Source organism: Aptenodytes forsteri, unplaced genomic scaffold (assembly GCF_000699145.1).
Source record: "Aptenodytes forsteri isolate BGI_AS27 unplaced genomic scaffold, ASM69914v1 Scaffold193, whole genome shotgun sequence".
NCBI lineage: Eukaryota > Metazoa > Chordata > Aves > Sphenisciformes > Spheniscidae > Aptenodytes > Aptenodytes forsteri.
This window is the reverse complement of record NW_008795405.1, coordinates 3,144,213-3,158,909: the sequence shown is the minus strand read 5'-3', so window position 1 is coordinate 3,158,909 and position 14,697 is coordinate 3,144,213. Positions and strand designations below refer to the sequence as shown.

Sequence of the window (14,697 nt, the reverse complement as noted above, 5' to 3'; positions counted from 1 at the left end):
CATGCAAGCAAAGCAAAACAAGGAATTCATTCACTGCTTCCCATCGGCAGGCAGGTGTTCAGCCATCTCATCTCCAGGAAAGCAGGGCTCCATCATGCATAATGGTTACTTGGGAAGACAAAACGCCATCACTGCGAACGTCCCCCCTCTCCTTTATGCTGAGCATGATGTCATAGGGTATGGAATATCCCTTTGGTCAGGGGGTCAGCTGTCCCAGCTGTGTCCCCTCCCAACTTCTTGTGCACCCCCAGCCTGCTCACTGGTGGGGTGGTGTGAGAAGCAGAAGAGGCCTTGACTGTGTGTAAGCACTGCTCAGCAATAACAAAAACATCCTTGTATTATCAATGCTGTTTTCAGCACGAATCCAAACATAGCCCCATGCTAGCTACTATGAAGAAAATAAACTCTACCCCAGCCAAAACTCAGCACATATGTATATATTGTGTTCAGCAGAGGTTAGAAGTTCCCCAGTGGAGCTTAGAGCAGCCCAAAAACAAAGGTCTCGTAGGAAATCTGTGTGGATTAATCTGCTGCAATGTTCTTGAGACAGAAAACTGTGCAGTCCCTGATGGGCATTTTGTTTCTTTCCACAGCTTCTACCTCTTCCATCCTCTGTCCTATGGGATGATAGGACCCATGGCCTCTGACCCTAGCAGCCCCATGGCAGGGCTCCGGTGGATGGACTCCTGGGAGTTCTAGAGCCAGTAAAGGGAGCCTGGGAACAGTGGATGAGAAGCATGAGATCTGCTGCATGTCAGGCTGATTCTGGTGCTTTGGAGACATGTGACTGTAAAATGCTCTCTCTGGAGAACTCTGGGTACAGTAGCCCTGTTGCTTTGGCATTTGTTTGCACTCCTGCATTGGAAGATGCAGAGGATGACCATGAGAAGGTCCTCTTAAAAAGACTCATGTCCTGAATCCTTAGGTTATATTCCTGGGCAACTGGCTGCTTGAATCTCAATTCTTTTGAGCAATATTTATCTGTCAAACAGCAGTGGCATTCCAGCAGTCAGACCAGTACAAGTTGGAGGCTGTGCCTCGTTGCATGTTTGTGTGTGTGTGTGTGTGTGTTTCTTCTGGTAATCTAAGCATCATTGCAGTTCGAGAGCCAGACAGTGTCTGAGACGTTAGGACTTTTATCATGATTAACAACCTTTCCTATGGCAAGGTTTTTGAAAGCTTTATGTAAGTATCTGGGGACCTCCATTCTACCCTGCCCTGGCTGGCTGCATTTTTTTGTTCTGACCCTGAATTTTTAGATTTTGAAAGGGGTCTGCTTGAAATCTCCTGAGCCACTGTGTGCCTTGCCTGTCTCCCAGGCCTTCTGCAGACAAAGGAGATGAAGATTGTTTATCCCTATATACTGCCTTGCTTTCTGGCCACCTTTAATCATTTATAACAATCACCTAGCAGGCCTGCACTCAGAGACAGATTGTTCCAGCTCAGCACTTCGTAGCTTCTTTGCAGTTTTGTCTGAAACCGCTAAGAAAATTACGGTGGAAATAGCAGGCAATTTATTTTCTGACCCAGTATGCTGTGAAGACTGGCTTCTTGGGGGTGTACTAGAGACTGAAATTATAGCTTGGGAATTTTACAGACAGCTGTCATTCATGTTTTGATCCCAGCTATTCCAGTTCCAGTGCTAGTGCCTGTGCTTTTAGGAGGAGGGCTTCATCTTAATGAACATCTGCAAAACTGGTTGTCAGTGCCACAGTATCTGCGCACTATTCCAGCAAGTTCCCTCTCATAGATGGCTGACCATCAAATTACTGTATGGAAGAAAATGTGAGGCCAGGCAAAAATTCTTTGCTAAGTGTCAAGAGCTATTGGATGTTGAATCCACCTCTTCCGAGAAAGCAGAATACTATTTATCAGGTGCCTTTCTCCTGTGTTAGGTCTATTTTTGTAAATGTTCCTTTTATTCCATCTCCTACTCCTCACCCAATTTCAATTTCTTGTCACAGTTCATGGTTGCTGCCTTGTAGCATCCAACATGAATGACACTTAGACCCCAGCTGTGTTCCTGTCTCAAGAAGTAATATTTGCAAAACTCTTTTGTGTATGTATCCAGGAACTCAAGCCTTTCATTTCAGAGTTCTTGCTCTGCTTCTCAGCCTTGCATCAAAATTACAGGTACAGGGAGAGCAGCAGATGAGTGTGTCTGTCTTTAAACATGAATTGTGCATTCATTTCTCTTACCAAACCTTGAATTCTAATGTATTTCCTACAACATAGAAGGGCTGTGTTAGCATAGTTGTTCTGTGTGGGGGACTGAGACTCCAGTCAGACTTGCTTTCATTCCTCTTTAATAGAGATCCATAGCGTTATTCAGTAAGGCAGCTGCTTGCTATTGTAAGGCTCTGGCTTGGTGTGTCACATTTCTCTGCAGAAGTTGATTCCTATAGACACTATCTCAGATGGTACGGATCTATGCTTTTGATTCTGAAGGTTTTGAGTTAATCACGTGCTGGTAATACATGGTGGGAAGTCATTGCGCTAATTAGCTACTGGGTTTGATGATGCTTTTCCACTTGCTATTGCAGAAAGTGCTCCCATCTGCATGAGCCAGGGGTTCACAGAGGTGATATGTAGGCAAGAAGGACGAGGGAGAAGGCTGCAAACTTCTTCAGATCCTGCTTGATCTGACAGCAGCTGCGAATTGTTAACTGTTGGCAGCATGGCAGGCAGACAGTGCAGTGCTGCTTTTGTAGCAATGTGATTCAGCATCTTCTACTCTTGGTAGGATTATCGGCTTAATACCTTGCTAATCCTGAATGAGCTTTCCCTAAGGTAATTCCATTGCCATGGGGAGGATTTGCCAGAAGAGCTGATAAAAGCCGTGATTTAAAGTGTAGGATTTTTCCCAGCACATACAATCACACACTTGCCCTTAACACTAACAACAAGGAAAACTGAGAAACTTGTGAGTGTTTTGGAATGACAGTTTCTGACACTGTTTATTCATCAAATTAAATCTATGGGAAAGCAAAGATTGACTCAGTAACCTTGGTTACTTCAGTTATTTTGGAGGGGTCAGCTTTGTAGGAGCTGCCTGAGGAAGATAAGCCAGTGTGTTCCTTGGCCAGGGTCCCTCTACCCTTTATTGCTAATAATCTTTGGGGTGGGGATTGGCAGCTGAGTTTGGGGATTGGCCAGCTGAAGGTGGCAAATGTCATGCTCCCATCCCACCTTCCTGTGCACAAGCCCAGCTTCTGTTTCAGTACAGGCAAAGGTTTATTTTTCTTTAGGACTGCCATTTCAGAAATCATCTGAGAGCACTTGATTGGCGTTGAGACTGATCTATTTCTTAAGCCTTGTGTGCTGGTAAGGGGATGGAGACATACAGTGAAAAAAATCTAGCTATTCCACAAGAGGGAGCAACGTCCCACCTTCCTGTGCACAAGCCCAGCTTCTGTTTCAGTACAGGCAAAGGTTTATTTTTCTTTAGGACTGCCATTTCAGAAATCATCTGAGAGCACTTGATTGGCGTTGAGACTGATCTATTTCTTAAGCCTTGTGTGCTGGTAAGGGGATGGAGACATACAGTGAAAAAAATCTAGCTATTCCACAAGAGGGAGCAACGTTCAGCAGATTTTTTTTTTTTTTTTTTTTTTTGCTTGGTATTTAGTATTGTTTCACTTGACTTACTGTTGTATGTCAGACTCTCCAGTTTATGTAAGCTTTTTTTTTTTTTTTTTTTTTATATAAATCTGGAGTGAAAAGTATTAAAAGGTCTACATTTAAAGACCAGAGGGCAGACACTTCCTCTGCACCCTCTGGACTCCAAGGGTTGGGTTTTCAAATAAGTGTATATTGATGCTGCTCTGTTTTCTTTCAGGAGAAAAATACTGAAAAATTATTTTTTTAGAATTTGACCTTCAATATTTGCTTCTTGAAACAAAACCTGTCAGGCCATAGCTGGAACACGTAACCAGTATTTTGTGAGGTCAATAAAATACAATAATTGGGATTCCCTTGCTGACTCTGACTTAAAATGTCTGAGTGGTGCAGATGTGAGGCAATGGGTGCAGGGCACTCTTTACTTTCTGAATGGAATTTGGGCTGCTTCAGTTTTTCCATTTGTGCTTGTGCAATGAGTTCAGGTTCATTTTGAGGACTTATTAGTCCTCTTCCCCAGTCATGTGGAAAATAGCTAATGGTGCTCTCTGAGGCCAGAAGATGCTGTTCTCTGGAGCAGCTGCTCTCTTTGAACAGGACTCCTTTTATCACTGGCAAAGTATTTCATCAAACTGTATCTGTGGATTCAAATCACAAAAAGCTTCAGGCTGCCACATTCCCTGCTTCAAATTCTTTTTTATGTGTAAACTCTATTTTCACCTCTTCAGTCTTTGGAGGATAGATAGAAGGCTTCTAGGCTCATCTAGCTTCATCCTAGACAATCTATCCATCTTAAAAGGTTTCTGTTAACAGTCACTTCAGGACACCGATGTGCACACACCTATTCCAGCAGCAGGGACTGGCCTGTTTCCAGGAACTGGACTACTCATGCTATGAGACACAGATGTGACTGTGAGGAGGATTTGAATGGAGATTCACGTGCCAAGGTTGCCCTTGGTCCAGGTGGAGGACTTGTGTCATGCACTGCTTACTAGCATTGTTCACAGCGCTGCGGGTGGGAGAGCAACCACCGCTCTCTCATCTGCAGAGAGTTTTCTTATTGCATCTTGATTGGAAGGGCTTATTGATGCACAAAGGGCATTGACAGGATCTACCTTCTTATATCTCCCTCCTTCCTTCCACTTCTTCAAGTATGCCCAAAGTACAGGACATGTCTTTGCTTCTCCTCCAATCTTTAGGCTGTGCATCCATTTCTTACGGGTGCCTGAACAAGGGGTAGGACAGGACACCTCATAGTATCCTGAGTGGATGAATACCTGTCACATGCACTGAGAGCAAAACCAGAACCTTGTTATGGAAAGGTAAACAAATGTGTTATTTGACAGTTTCCTCCTGTATCCCTCTGAGAATCGTTTTCAAGGGACTTGAGAGTGAACCAGCTGTCAACGTGGAAACACAGGCATTTACCTGAAATTCTCCGTTGCCATGCTTAGCAGCTTCCCTTCCAGAGGCTGTGCCTGTCTAACTTCTCCTCTGGGTTGGTGCTCTACGCACAAGTATCATTACAACACTGTTTCCTCCTCTCAGGATCCTGCTGGCAATGTGAAAATCTCCTTAGCGGTGCCCTGTGCCTCCACCAGCTGGGGAATATAGGTAAGATTTTTTTTTTCCCCTTTACAGCAAGTGACCCCACACATTGGCAAGTGTGAGTCATGAAAGCAGAAATGTGTGGACTGTTAGAACATCACAAGGCTATCTCCTGCTGAGAAAGGAAGGCTGAGGATAAGAACACCACCTCCATAGCACGCTTGCTCTCTTTGAGGGGCTGTGGGCTGCAAGCAGTCAGGGCTGAAAATTGTCTCTGTCTTCTTTAAAGTACTAAGACCTTGGTTGCATGGTTGTTTGTGAGTTGCTTTACTCTTAAAACTCCCTTATGCTCTTTACTTGAATGTCAAGGGCTATGATTGTCACAAATAATATCTGAGGTAGGGGACATACTAGCACAGAAATCACTCCTGCTGAATTTGTAATTGGTCCTAAAACCTTGCCAAGTGAGTTCATTGTTTTACAAGAGGTGCTGTTTAGAGCCATCCTTGGAGAACTTGCCCCGACTGAGCAAGAGTTTGGAGCAGCCGTGAGAGGGGTTCTTTTGTAATTCTGTCCTATATTCTGAACCTTTCGTACTAATACTGCGTGTGTGTGTGTGCGCATGCGTGCATCTGTCCATGAACTGAATGTCTTCTAACTAAGGTGTAATTACTACACCATACAGTGTGAATGGGAGAATGTTCCCTTGAGCTATAAATGTATTTTGTACAGGAGATCATGGAAAATGAGGTAGAATTTGGAATTTAATTTTGTAATAAATACCTCTTCTGGCAAGCATTCTCTTTGCGTCTAGATCTTGGGGTGGTTTTTTTTCCCCTTTCCTCTCTTCCTCACACGCACACTTGAAGCAGCAACATGAACTTTAAACGGACCCATTGGAGAGTTTGATCTAGGACAACAGTGATCTACATCAGCTTTTAGCACACAAATGTTGCTGGACTGCAATTCTAGGAGGTCAGGTTTTACTGCCGTCCAGGCAATGTGCTGATAAGAACAGCGGGAAGTGGAACTGGTACATTTGGATGAGAATAAAGTACTGTCTGTTGAAGCAGGTTTATCTCTCCATGTTAAAGACGTGTGAAATTGTAAATACATATAATATATCAGGTTTAATGGGTATATTCATCAAGCTTCTGGTAGGTTGCCTATGAACACTTCACTTGACAGATCAAGCACTTTATTCAGGAATGCAACATTTTTCTGTAAGTCATTCTTATGTTGAGTGTGCAGTGTCCATAACATCAGACTGATGCTCAATTTTGTACAAATGAGGCCCTTGCTGTGAACTAAGTGCAAGAGTCTGTAATAAAACTGGAAAGCTGTGAATCAGAATCTGGCTCTACGCCAGGCTGTAGTGATAGGGCAGCGTATACTTTTGAGTACAGTGTAACAAAGGGTTGCCATCCTTGGGGTGGAACTAGATGGGGAAAAGCAAAATACAGCCTTCTTATTTGGGGCCACACATTGATGCCCAGATCAGAGCCAACCAGTCTGTTTAGACATGTTCCAAGGGCTGCTAAAGTAAAGCCAGGACAGCTAGAAACTGGACCGTGGCCTGCACAAACTGATACAATAGGCTAATAGATGGTTACTGAAAAGCCTATTGACATCTTGTAGTGCTTCAGAAAGCGCAAGCTGGTCTTTGGATATTGTCTGATCAGGGCTATCGTTCTGGAAGGAAGGACTGCTGATATAGAAGCTGTGCTAGAGTGTAGAGAGGTGACCGTAAGGAAAAGGCATGAAGCATTGTTCAGAAAATGCTGATAATATCTGAAGTAAAACTTTACTTCTCACTGCCCTCTAAAGGAAGAATGGCTTCTTTCTGCAGGTAAGTGGTCTCACGTGGGTAGACACTGGTGACTGATTCCATTTTGCATTTGTTTTGAACCTGCCAGGTTTCTAGGCTTCTAAATTCCAGCCATCATCCTGTTACATGTTCCTCAGCAAGAATGAGGCTTTTTTATAACCTAGTGTTTTAATATAGAGTTTGTGCTCTGTCTTCAAGCTGCTGCTCAATCTTCTTTTTGCTAACCAAATAGAAACTTTCAATGCAAGTCGCTTTCTCCAGCCCTCAAATCTCCCATGCCTCTTTTCTCATTTTCTTTGGTTTACCCATATGGTTTCCCAAACTGTACACTGTCTTCCAACATCAGTCTCCCCAGTTTCATATCATAGAATGCTAGAATGGTTTGGGTTGGAAGGGCCCTTAAATATCATCTAGTTCCAGCCCCCCTGCCATGGGCAGGGACACCTTCCACTAGACCAGGTTGCTCAAGCCCCATCCAAACCTGGCCCTGAACACTTCTTCCAGGGATGGGGCATCCACAGCTTCTCTGGGCAACCTGTTCCAGTGCCTCACCACCCTCATAGTGAAGAATTTCTTCCTTATATCTAATCTAAATCTACCCTCCTTCAGTTTAAAGACATTACTCCTTATCCTGTCGCTACATGCCCTTGTAAAAAGCCCCTCTCCAGCTTTCTTGTAGGCCCCCTTCAGGTACGGGAAGGCTGCTATAAGGTCTCCCTAGAGCCTTCTCTTCTCCAGGCTGAAATAAATCTTCATTGCTCCTACCACTGCTTCCTGGTTTACATCCAAGGATTGTGGTTGTTGTACACTTTGGAGTGGTTTTCTAATACACCATCTCTAACTCTGTAGCTCTGGCCCATGTAACACATGCTCTGGAAATAGAAAGGTTGTGCTTTATCTGAATGGGCATAGTCTATCAAGTGTTATGATTGCTGTAAATTGCTTTTTCCATATTTACCATTCTTGCAGTCATTGTTTTATCTCCGGATTTCATCCAAAGCTAGTCATCCTGCTGTCTTGCAGCTGACAAAAGGTAGTTTTCAGGCTTCATTCACCTGACCTTTTTTTCACCATGTATTTTAGGATGAGGTAGTTCTGAAGTACCTGGTTTTTTCCATTGACCAGAAAGGGAGCGTAGGTTACTTGCCTGTATGAAGGCATCTGTGTTGGGACAGCTGAGTCCCGCGCCAGCAGTGTGCTGATCCCCTGGAATGCTTTAGAGACCATAGCTATTTGGTTACAAGGTGGAGAAGGAAACTAGCTGAGAAGCAGGGAGGAGTTGGTTGAGATGAGAATGTGAACATGCATAGGGTGGTACATCTTTATTTAAGATTTCTGAACTGTGTGAGAATAGCCAAATAAAGCCAGTGCAGTTGAAGAATTTGATAACCTCCAGGCAAAATCCCATTGGAAGCAAGCCTGAGGAGGGATATTTAAATAAAGGACACCAGGAGCACAAGCACCAACTATCCCAGTGCAAAGCAAGGCCAGGAAGAACCAAAGAAGCCAAAGATGAGAAGCTGAGTAACAAGTTCTTAACTGACTTCAAATACAAGAGAGAAGCATCCAGAAAGTGAGAACTCAAATTACTAAGGGCTGCTATGAAAGAGTCATGCAGAGGGAGAAAGCAAAAAGGCTGTTTCACAAAATGAAGACATAATGAGGAATATCAAAGTTAATGAAAAACTGTCAGGACATAGGTAGTAAAAGACAGATCAAGAATTAGACCACTACTTGGCAGAGACGGAAAGGTGTGAACTGATGGATCACCCTGAGAAGTTGTGCACCCATCTTCAAACGCTTTTATAATAAACTCCCTACTGGGTTTTTCATTATTTTCTCTATGCTGGCTTTTATCAGGCTAGTTAGTTTCTTCCTTACTTAATCATCCTGTTTGGCCTTTTTGAGTATTGCCACATTTTATACTCCATATGTCTGCTGAAATTTCTTTGTTTCAGGCATTATTAAAAAAATAAAATTAACAATAAGTGGGTTGGAGAAACCCTCGGGCAGCTCTTGTAGGACTCATGGGTGCAAGCTATCTGTGCCTGCTGATTTTAAGTCTTTATTGCTAACAGTTGCTATTTAACATCCTATTTAGTTACTAATGGATTGCAAAGTGCTTTATGATGTGGCATAAGTACATCATTCTCCTCAAGACAGAGCCACAATATTTATTCAACGCTTAGGCTTTTTTTCACTCTGGAGTTTGCAGGTGCAAAATTTCTCACTGAACTAGAGCATATTTTTGACAGAGCCCCAAAACTGGAATGACTTAGGTGAGGAGGAGAAGACCTCAAGCAGAAAAGGAATCCCACACATAGAAGCAGTAACACATGGGGTTTGCTTTGAGAGCAGATGGCTGAGTGCAAAGCTGAAAGGTTGTGATGCTAGCACAGCTTTGCCATCAAGGAATGGGTGCAATTAAGTGCAAATTTTTTTTTTTTCTTTTAAAATAAATCACAGCAAAGACACTGTTCTCAGAGACAACCATGGTAGGTCAAATGATTGTAGGAGATGCCCTGGTCAATAGTATCAATTCAAATTGCAAGCAGGAGGGAAAGAACAGACGGAGTTGAGATCAGAGAGAAGACAATCAATGAGCGCTTCAGAGATCAGCACCGGCAGCGCTTCTGAAACAAGACAAATCCAGTGGGGAAACTTCAGAGGAGGCTCCACAGGGGGTAAAGCAGCCTTCCACCAAGCTTTTGCCATGATGTTTCGGCAGCTGAAGGATGATCCAGTCCAGAAGTATAAGGACAGTTGGAGGAAGATCCAAGCCCATGTGCACCGTCCCTAGGTAGGACAGAAGCCAGGTAACTGTGCTGACACAGTGCTTGCCAAGTTGCCAGGTATATTAGCTAGAGCACCATGTTGAGCTAATGAGGCTGGAGAGCTTTAGGACCATGGCTGCTTGCATCCTGCCAGCTTGGAGTGCGTACACTTCTGTAGTTGTGTCTTATGATCAAATTCAGCTTTTGCTCAGGACTGACATGGTAGACAGACTTTTTGAACTCGCTTTGGTAGAGTGACTTCCAAAAGGCACAGTTTGCTTCTTGGAAGATCACAGCCTGGTGGTGGGGGTAGCAACTGGTGGATTATCACTGTGCTAGAGAGCACAAGGTGAATAACAGCCAAGATAAGGTCTAAGCGTCTGTAAGTGCCAGACCTGGTCCAACAGCCTCATGAGTCAAAAATACTCAGGCTAGCAGCTCTCTGTGTGGTCCCCTTTGGCTTCTCTCCCTGCTTCATGCCCTGTCAGCCTTGGATTGTTTTCACCTGCCTGTACAAACTCTCCCCAGCTGGCCCTGGGAGATCCAAGATGAACCTGGGGACGCCTAGTAGCAAATTGAAGTCAAAAGACATGTTTTCATTTTATTCTGCTGTTGAATCCTCTCCCACACATTGTTGCTCCTCCCTCTGCCTATCCCTCTCCCCTTAGCCCAAATCTGCAAGGTCGGTAGTGCTGCCTTGCTCTCCCTGCAGGCACAGTGGCAGGCAGTGAGCTCTGCAGCTGTTGCCTTAATTGTTTTATGGGCAAGATTATTCCCTCCTGCATCTCTTTCACTTCATGTTATGCAACTACATTTCGTGATTTGCTTTGCTACTGAGCTGTGCCACGCCATGGCCTAAGGGGGTAGCTTGAGAAGACTGCTGGGAACTTGCATGACTTCTGCTCCCACCTGAGGGTGGGGGTGGGAGTCTGGGGAAAAGAGGAGCCGTCATGGTCTGTGGTTTTGAGACTGAGGGCAAGGGGGAAGAAAGGGGATTAGCCAAGCCCAGGAGTCCGTCTCCGAGGTGAGCAGGGAGCCTGAAGCAGCTAGATCAAAGTGGCATTATTCATGAGGACTCACAGATGTAGAATTGGAAATGAGCAGGAGTCCAAAGGGGATTTCTGTTTGTTTGTATAGCAGCTGGGATGAAAACTGACAGTGCCACAGCAGCACATGCAAAACAGCCATCCCTGGGCCAGGCTGATGTGGTTTTCCTTTGGGAGGGAGGTCTGTTTTCCGAGCGCCCTGAAGCCTGAACTGCAGGGTTGGGGACAGGTGTTTGTGAGCTTATTCCCAGTTCTGTCACACTGTTTTACGAGATCGGGCAAGTTTCTTTCCCTGTGGGTAAACTGAGGCACTGAACAAGTAAAGCCAACACTTGGAAAGGGGAGTTATGAGTGTTGGTACTATAATTTGAAAGGGCTGTAGATTACAATAATGAGACCCATTAGAAATTAAAAACATTATATAAATTTGTCGTCTTCCAAAGCACAAAAAAGCTTTATTGTTTTCTTTGTGGATCAGTGAGTTTCTCCAGAAATCTGCCCCCCCTTTCTCCAAGTGGCCTAAAGATGATTTTGGAGAAGTCTGTGCTGCTGACCTGGTTCTTCTTCACTCATGACAGCTCCAGGAGCAGTCTTGCAGAAATTCAAGAACGTCTCAGAAAGAGCTGAGCTGCCAGGCTAGGTACAGGGAGCCAAGGGACCTGGAGACCATCACAGGAAGCCCTCAGACCATGGAAACGTTTGCAGTGCTCAACCTCTTGATGCATCCTGGGACTTCCTCATGCTTGAAGGCTCACAAAACACTTGAACGAGAAGGAAGGTTTGCTTGTTTGTTTTTCCTTGTACTTTAAATCCTCTCTGGACTCCACTCGTGCTGTCAGCACATCGGTGCCGTGGAAAGCAGGAGGAACTCCTCCGACAGCCACGTAGCTGCGAGGGAGAAGCTGCTTTGCACGCAGGGAAGAGCACTGTGTCTCCCGAGCCCTCGGTCTTTTAAGTCACATGAATGGCGGTTCAGATGTTTCTTACCTCTGAGCTCTCCCTGTCTCCCACCTCAAGTCCCTCCTTACAGCTCCCTTCTCCTGTGCTGGAAGGTCTATGCTGTCACAGGGAAAAGACTGCTGGTTTTATTAAGGGAGAGAGCATGTACCAGTGCCAAAAGGCAGCAAAGGGATGGATTGACTGTTCAGAGAGGCAGGGAAGGTGGGGAAACTGCTCCTGAATGTGCCCGTATCCTGCCCAGAAGGAGCTGGTGCTGGGGGCCAGGGAAGGAATTAACTCTCTTTGGTTCTTAGACTCTGCCGAGTGTCATACCAGCATAGGCTTTGGGTGCCAACAGATGGGCAGTGGTATGGCCAGCCCATTGCCCCTTGCATCAGCTGGGGTCACCCGTATGTTCCACGGAAGGAGAAGGCAAGTCACGCTCAGCACTCTCGTTGCTGCTGTTATGTCTGGTCTGTTCTGACACTTGTGCCTTGCCTGCAAGCGCTCAGCGTGCAGCCACCATCTGCAGCATGGAGGGAAGGTGCAGGGGGGAAGACTTTGGACAAGAGCAACCATTTTCCTTTGCCATCATGGCTTCACTGTTATTGTGTGAGATATCCTTGCCATCAGGAACAACAGCTAAATCTGCATTTCACTGTTGCTCTGGGATGTGATAGCTGATATGGTGCCTGCATGGACCCAAGGAAAGGTGTCCCATATCCCAAGTAAGCTTTAGGAGCTGATCACTCTTAACTACAATAACTTGCTTTTGTGGTGCTTCTCTTCCTCCTCTATCAGCCAGCTCTGAATATATTCAAAAATGTTGCTAGGCAAATATTCAGCCTCGTTTGCTGCTCTGACTGCATATATGTGCTTCAGCTCTGCTCCTTGGTATCCTGTGGCCTAGGGAGGACTGTCCGCTCTCCTTTCCAGTGCCCTGGCAGCACAGCGCTGCCCGCCTGTTCTGCTCCCCCTTGTTAGCAGGGTCAGGCTGAACTGTCCAGCCAGGCTCTGGTGAAGCTCCACGTCTGTGTGGTTGTGACAACAGGCTGAAATGTCAGAGTAGCTTGTGCAGATGCATATAGGATGACACTTCATGCTCTTTACTGGTGTGCTTGATCAGCTGCAAGATAGCTAAAGGTTAATGTTTGCGTTGGCACTGCCGGGCTTGTGTTCACTGCCCTGCTCAGATTAACCCGCTATTTCCCGCTGCTCTGCTAGCTGCTCTTTCAGACTCCTTGCAGCTTCAGCAGTTATGATCGCACCGATTTATCATCAGTCCCCAGTGTGAATGTTTCTTTTGCAACCGTACAGCTAAGACGCTGTTTTTAGTGGGAGCTTGTTGTGGACCAGAAGATGGTGGCCAACAGCAGGAAGCACTGCGGGCTGGCAGGTTGCACGTTCCCACCTCCCAGCCATGAGATGGCCCTGCAGTTCATTACTTTTCTTCGTTATCAAATGCCTTCTATTTATCCCTGTTCTCTAAGAATATAGATGTGTAGAGATCATATGCTTTTCAGGCTTTTCTGAGTTATCATGAAAGCTAAAATGCTGTATTTTTAACAGAAGCCATGATTTAACAGAAACCATTTGCACCTTTCCAGGATCCGGGACGTTGACATTAAGTAAGTCTTTTCTAGCAGTGGCATTCAAAACACAGCAAACCTGGAACATCATTTGTTTTCTGACTCAGTAGCCAGAGATCTGAAGCATTTGTGAAACTCTCTAGTCCCATTTGACCACTCCATTTCTTTGTAAGTTTGTTGGACTCTTGAAGAGGACAGGGTTCTCCAGCTTCCTCTAATATATATATGGAGCTTTTCCTATACAGCATCTTGTCTAGTCTGCGCTGAGAATGCAGGGTCTCAAAAGCCTGAGAAAACAGGTAATTTATTCTGGCACTTGCAGAGACGTGTCAGGTGTCTTCCTGCTGTCACTGCAGTCAGTGCTGTCACTTCAGCTCTTTAGGAGAAAGGCCCCTGGGAGACAAGCTTGGGCTGGGGCTGAGGATGTAGCATTGTGCCTTTGAACTTGTCTCCTTCCAGGGATTATTTTCAGTACGCCAATGAGAAGAGCCTCCTTTCTGCCTACACGGAATCAATGTGCTCCTGAGTTGGGTCAGAGGCTGTCGTTTTCTCTCCTGATTACAAGAAGTGAGTCTGATGTATAGAACCAGCACTTGTAATACGATCAGCACAATTGTTATTTCAGAGCAGACTGTGATGGTTTCAGTAATATTTGTGCTTTTGTGTTGCTTGCATCCTTCTGAAAACCTTTACTTGCATGACTGCTCTGGCTTCCCTGGCTTCTGTTGTGCTGCTTGAGACCTCGCTTGCCCTTTCTCGCTTTGTTTCCTCCATGCTGCCTAAACCCCTGGGCCAAATTAAAAGCAGTGTTTCCCTTTGTCTGAACAGTAAGGAGAAGCTGGGTCTCCTGAACATGTTTGACAAAGATGAGATGTCTTCTGATCTGTTGTTAACAACTTTGCCTGGTTCAGCTGGCTTAATTAGCCTTAAATTAAACATGTATCTTGCAGCATCTAGACTGCATCTGCCCATGGAGATAGCAGGTGGCTGCGGGGCATTCTGAGTCTCAGCAGAAATGGCCAAGAGCAAGAGGATGCTGTGGTGCTGGAGCATCGCTGAGGACCTCCTCAGCAAAATTGCACTCAGAGGGAGCTGTGCCGAACGGCGAGCCAACACGGCTGGGTCCTGGTGGTCCCCTCGCTAGCATTGCTCTGCCGCGCTGCTTCACTTACAAAACCGGGACGATCGGAAAATGTCAACCGTGAATGAGCTGAACTTTCTACTCTGCCCTGCGGCTGCGAGTCCTGCGGGGGCGGCTGGGGAGTCTAATTTTTACTTTTTTCCTTCCTTCCTTCCTTCCCCTGAGCGGGAAGTATAAAGCGAGCTCTTCCTTTCCGGGGGGGCGGTCGGGGAAG

At 45.4% G+C, this 14,697-nt stretch overlaps 1 protein-coding gene across 1 annotated transcript in view; it reads left to right on the top strand.

The window, feature by feature from the left end:
• The window catches only part of POMT2 (protein O-mannosyltransferase 2), a 38,370-nt gene extending 24,482 nt beyond the window's left edge, over window positions 1-13,888 (top strand). The window contains exons 20-22 of the mRNA XM_009280734.2: window positions 594-817; window positions 5,167-5,232; window positions 13,802-13,888. Coding sequence (XP_009279009.1) covers window positions 594-699 — 106 coding nt within the window. The 3' untranslated portion in view covers window positions 700-817; window positions 5,167-5,232; window positions 13,802-13,888. The remainder of the gene's footprint in view (window positions 1-593; window positions 818-5,166; window positions 5,233-13,801) is intronic.
• The last annotated feature ends 809 nt before the right edge of the window (window positions 13,889-14,697 follow it).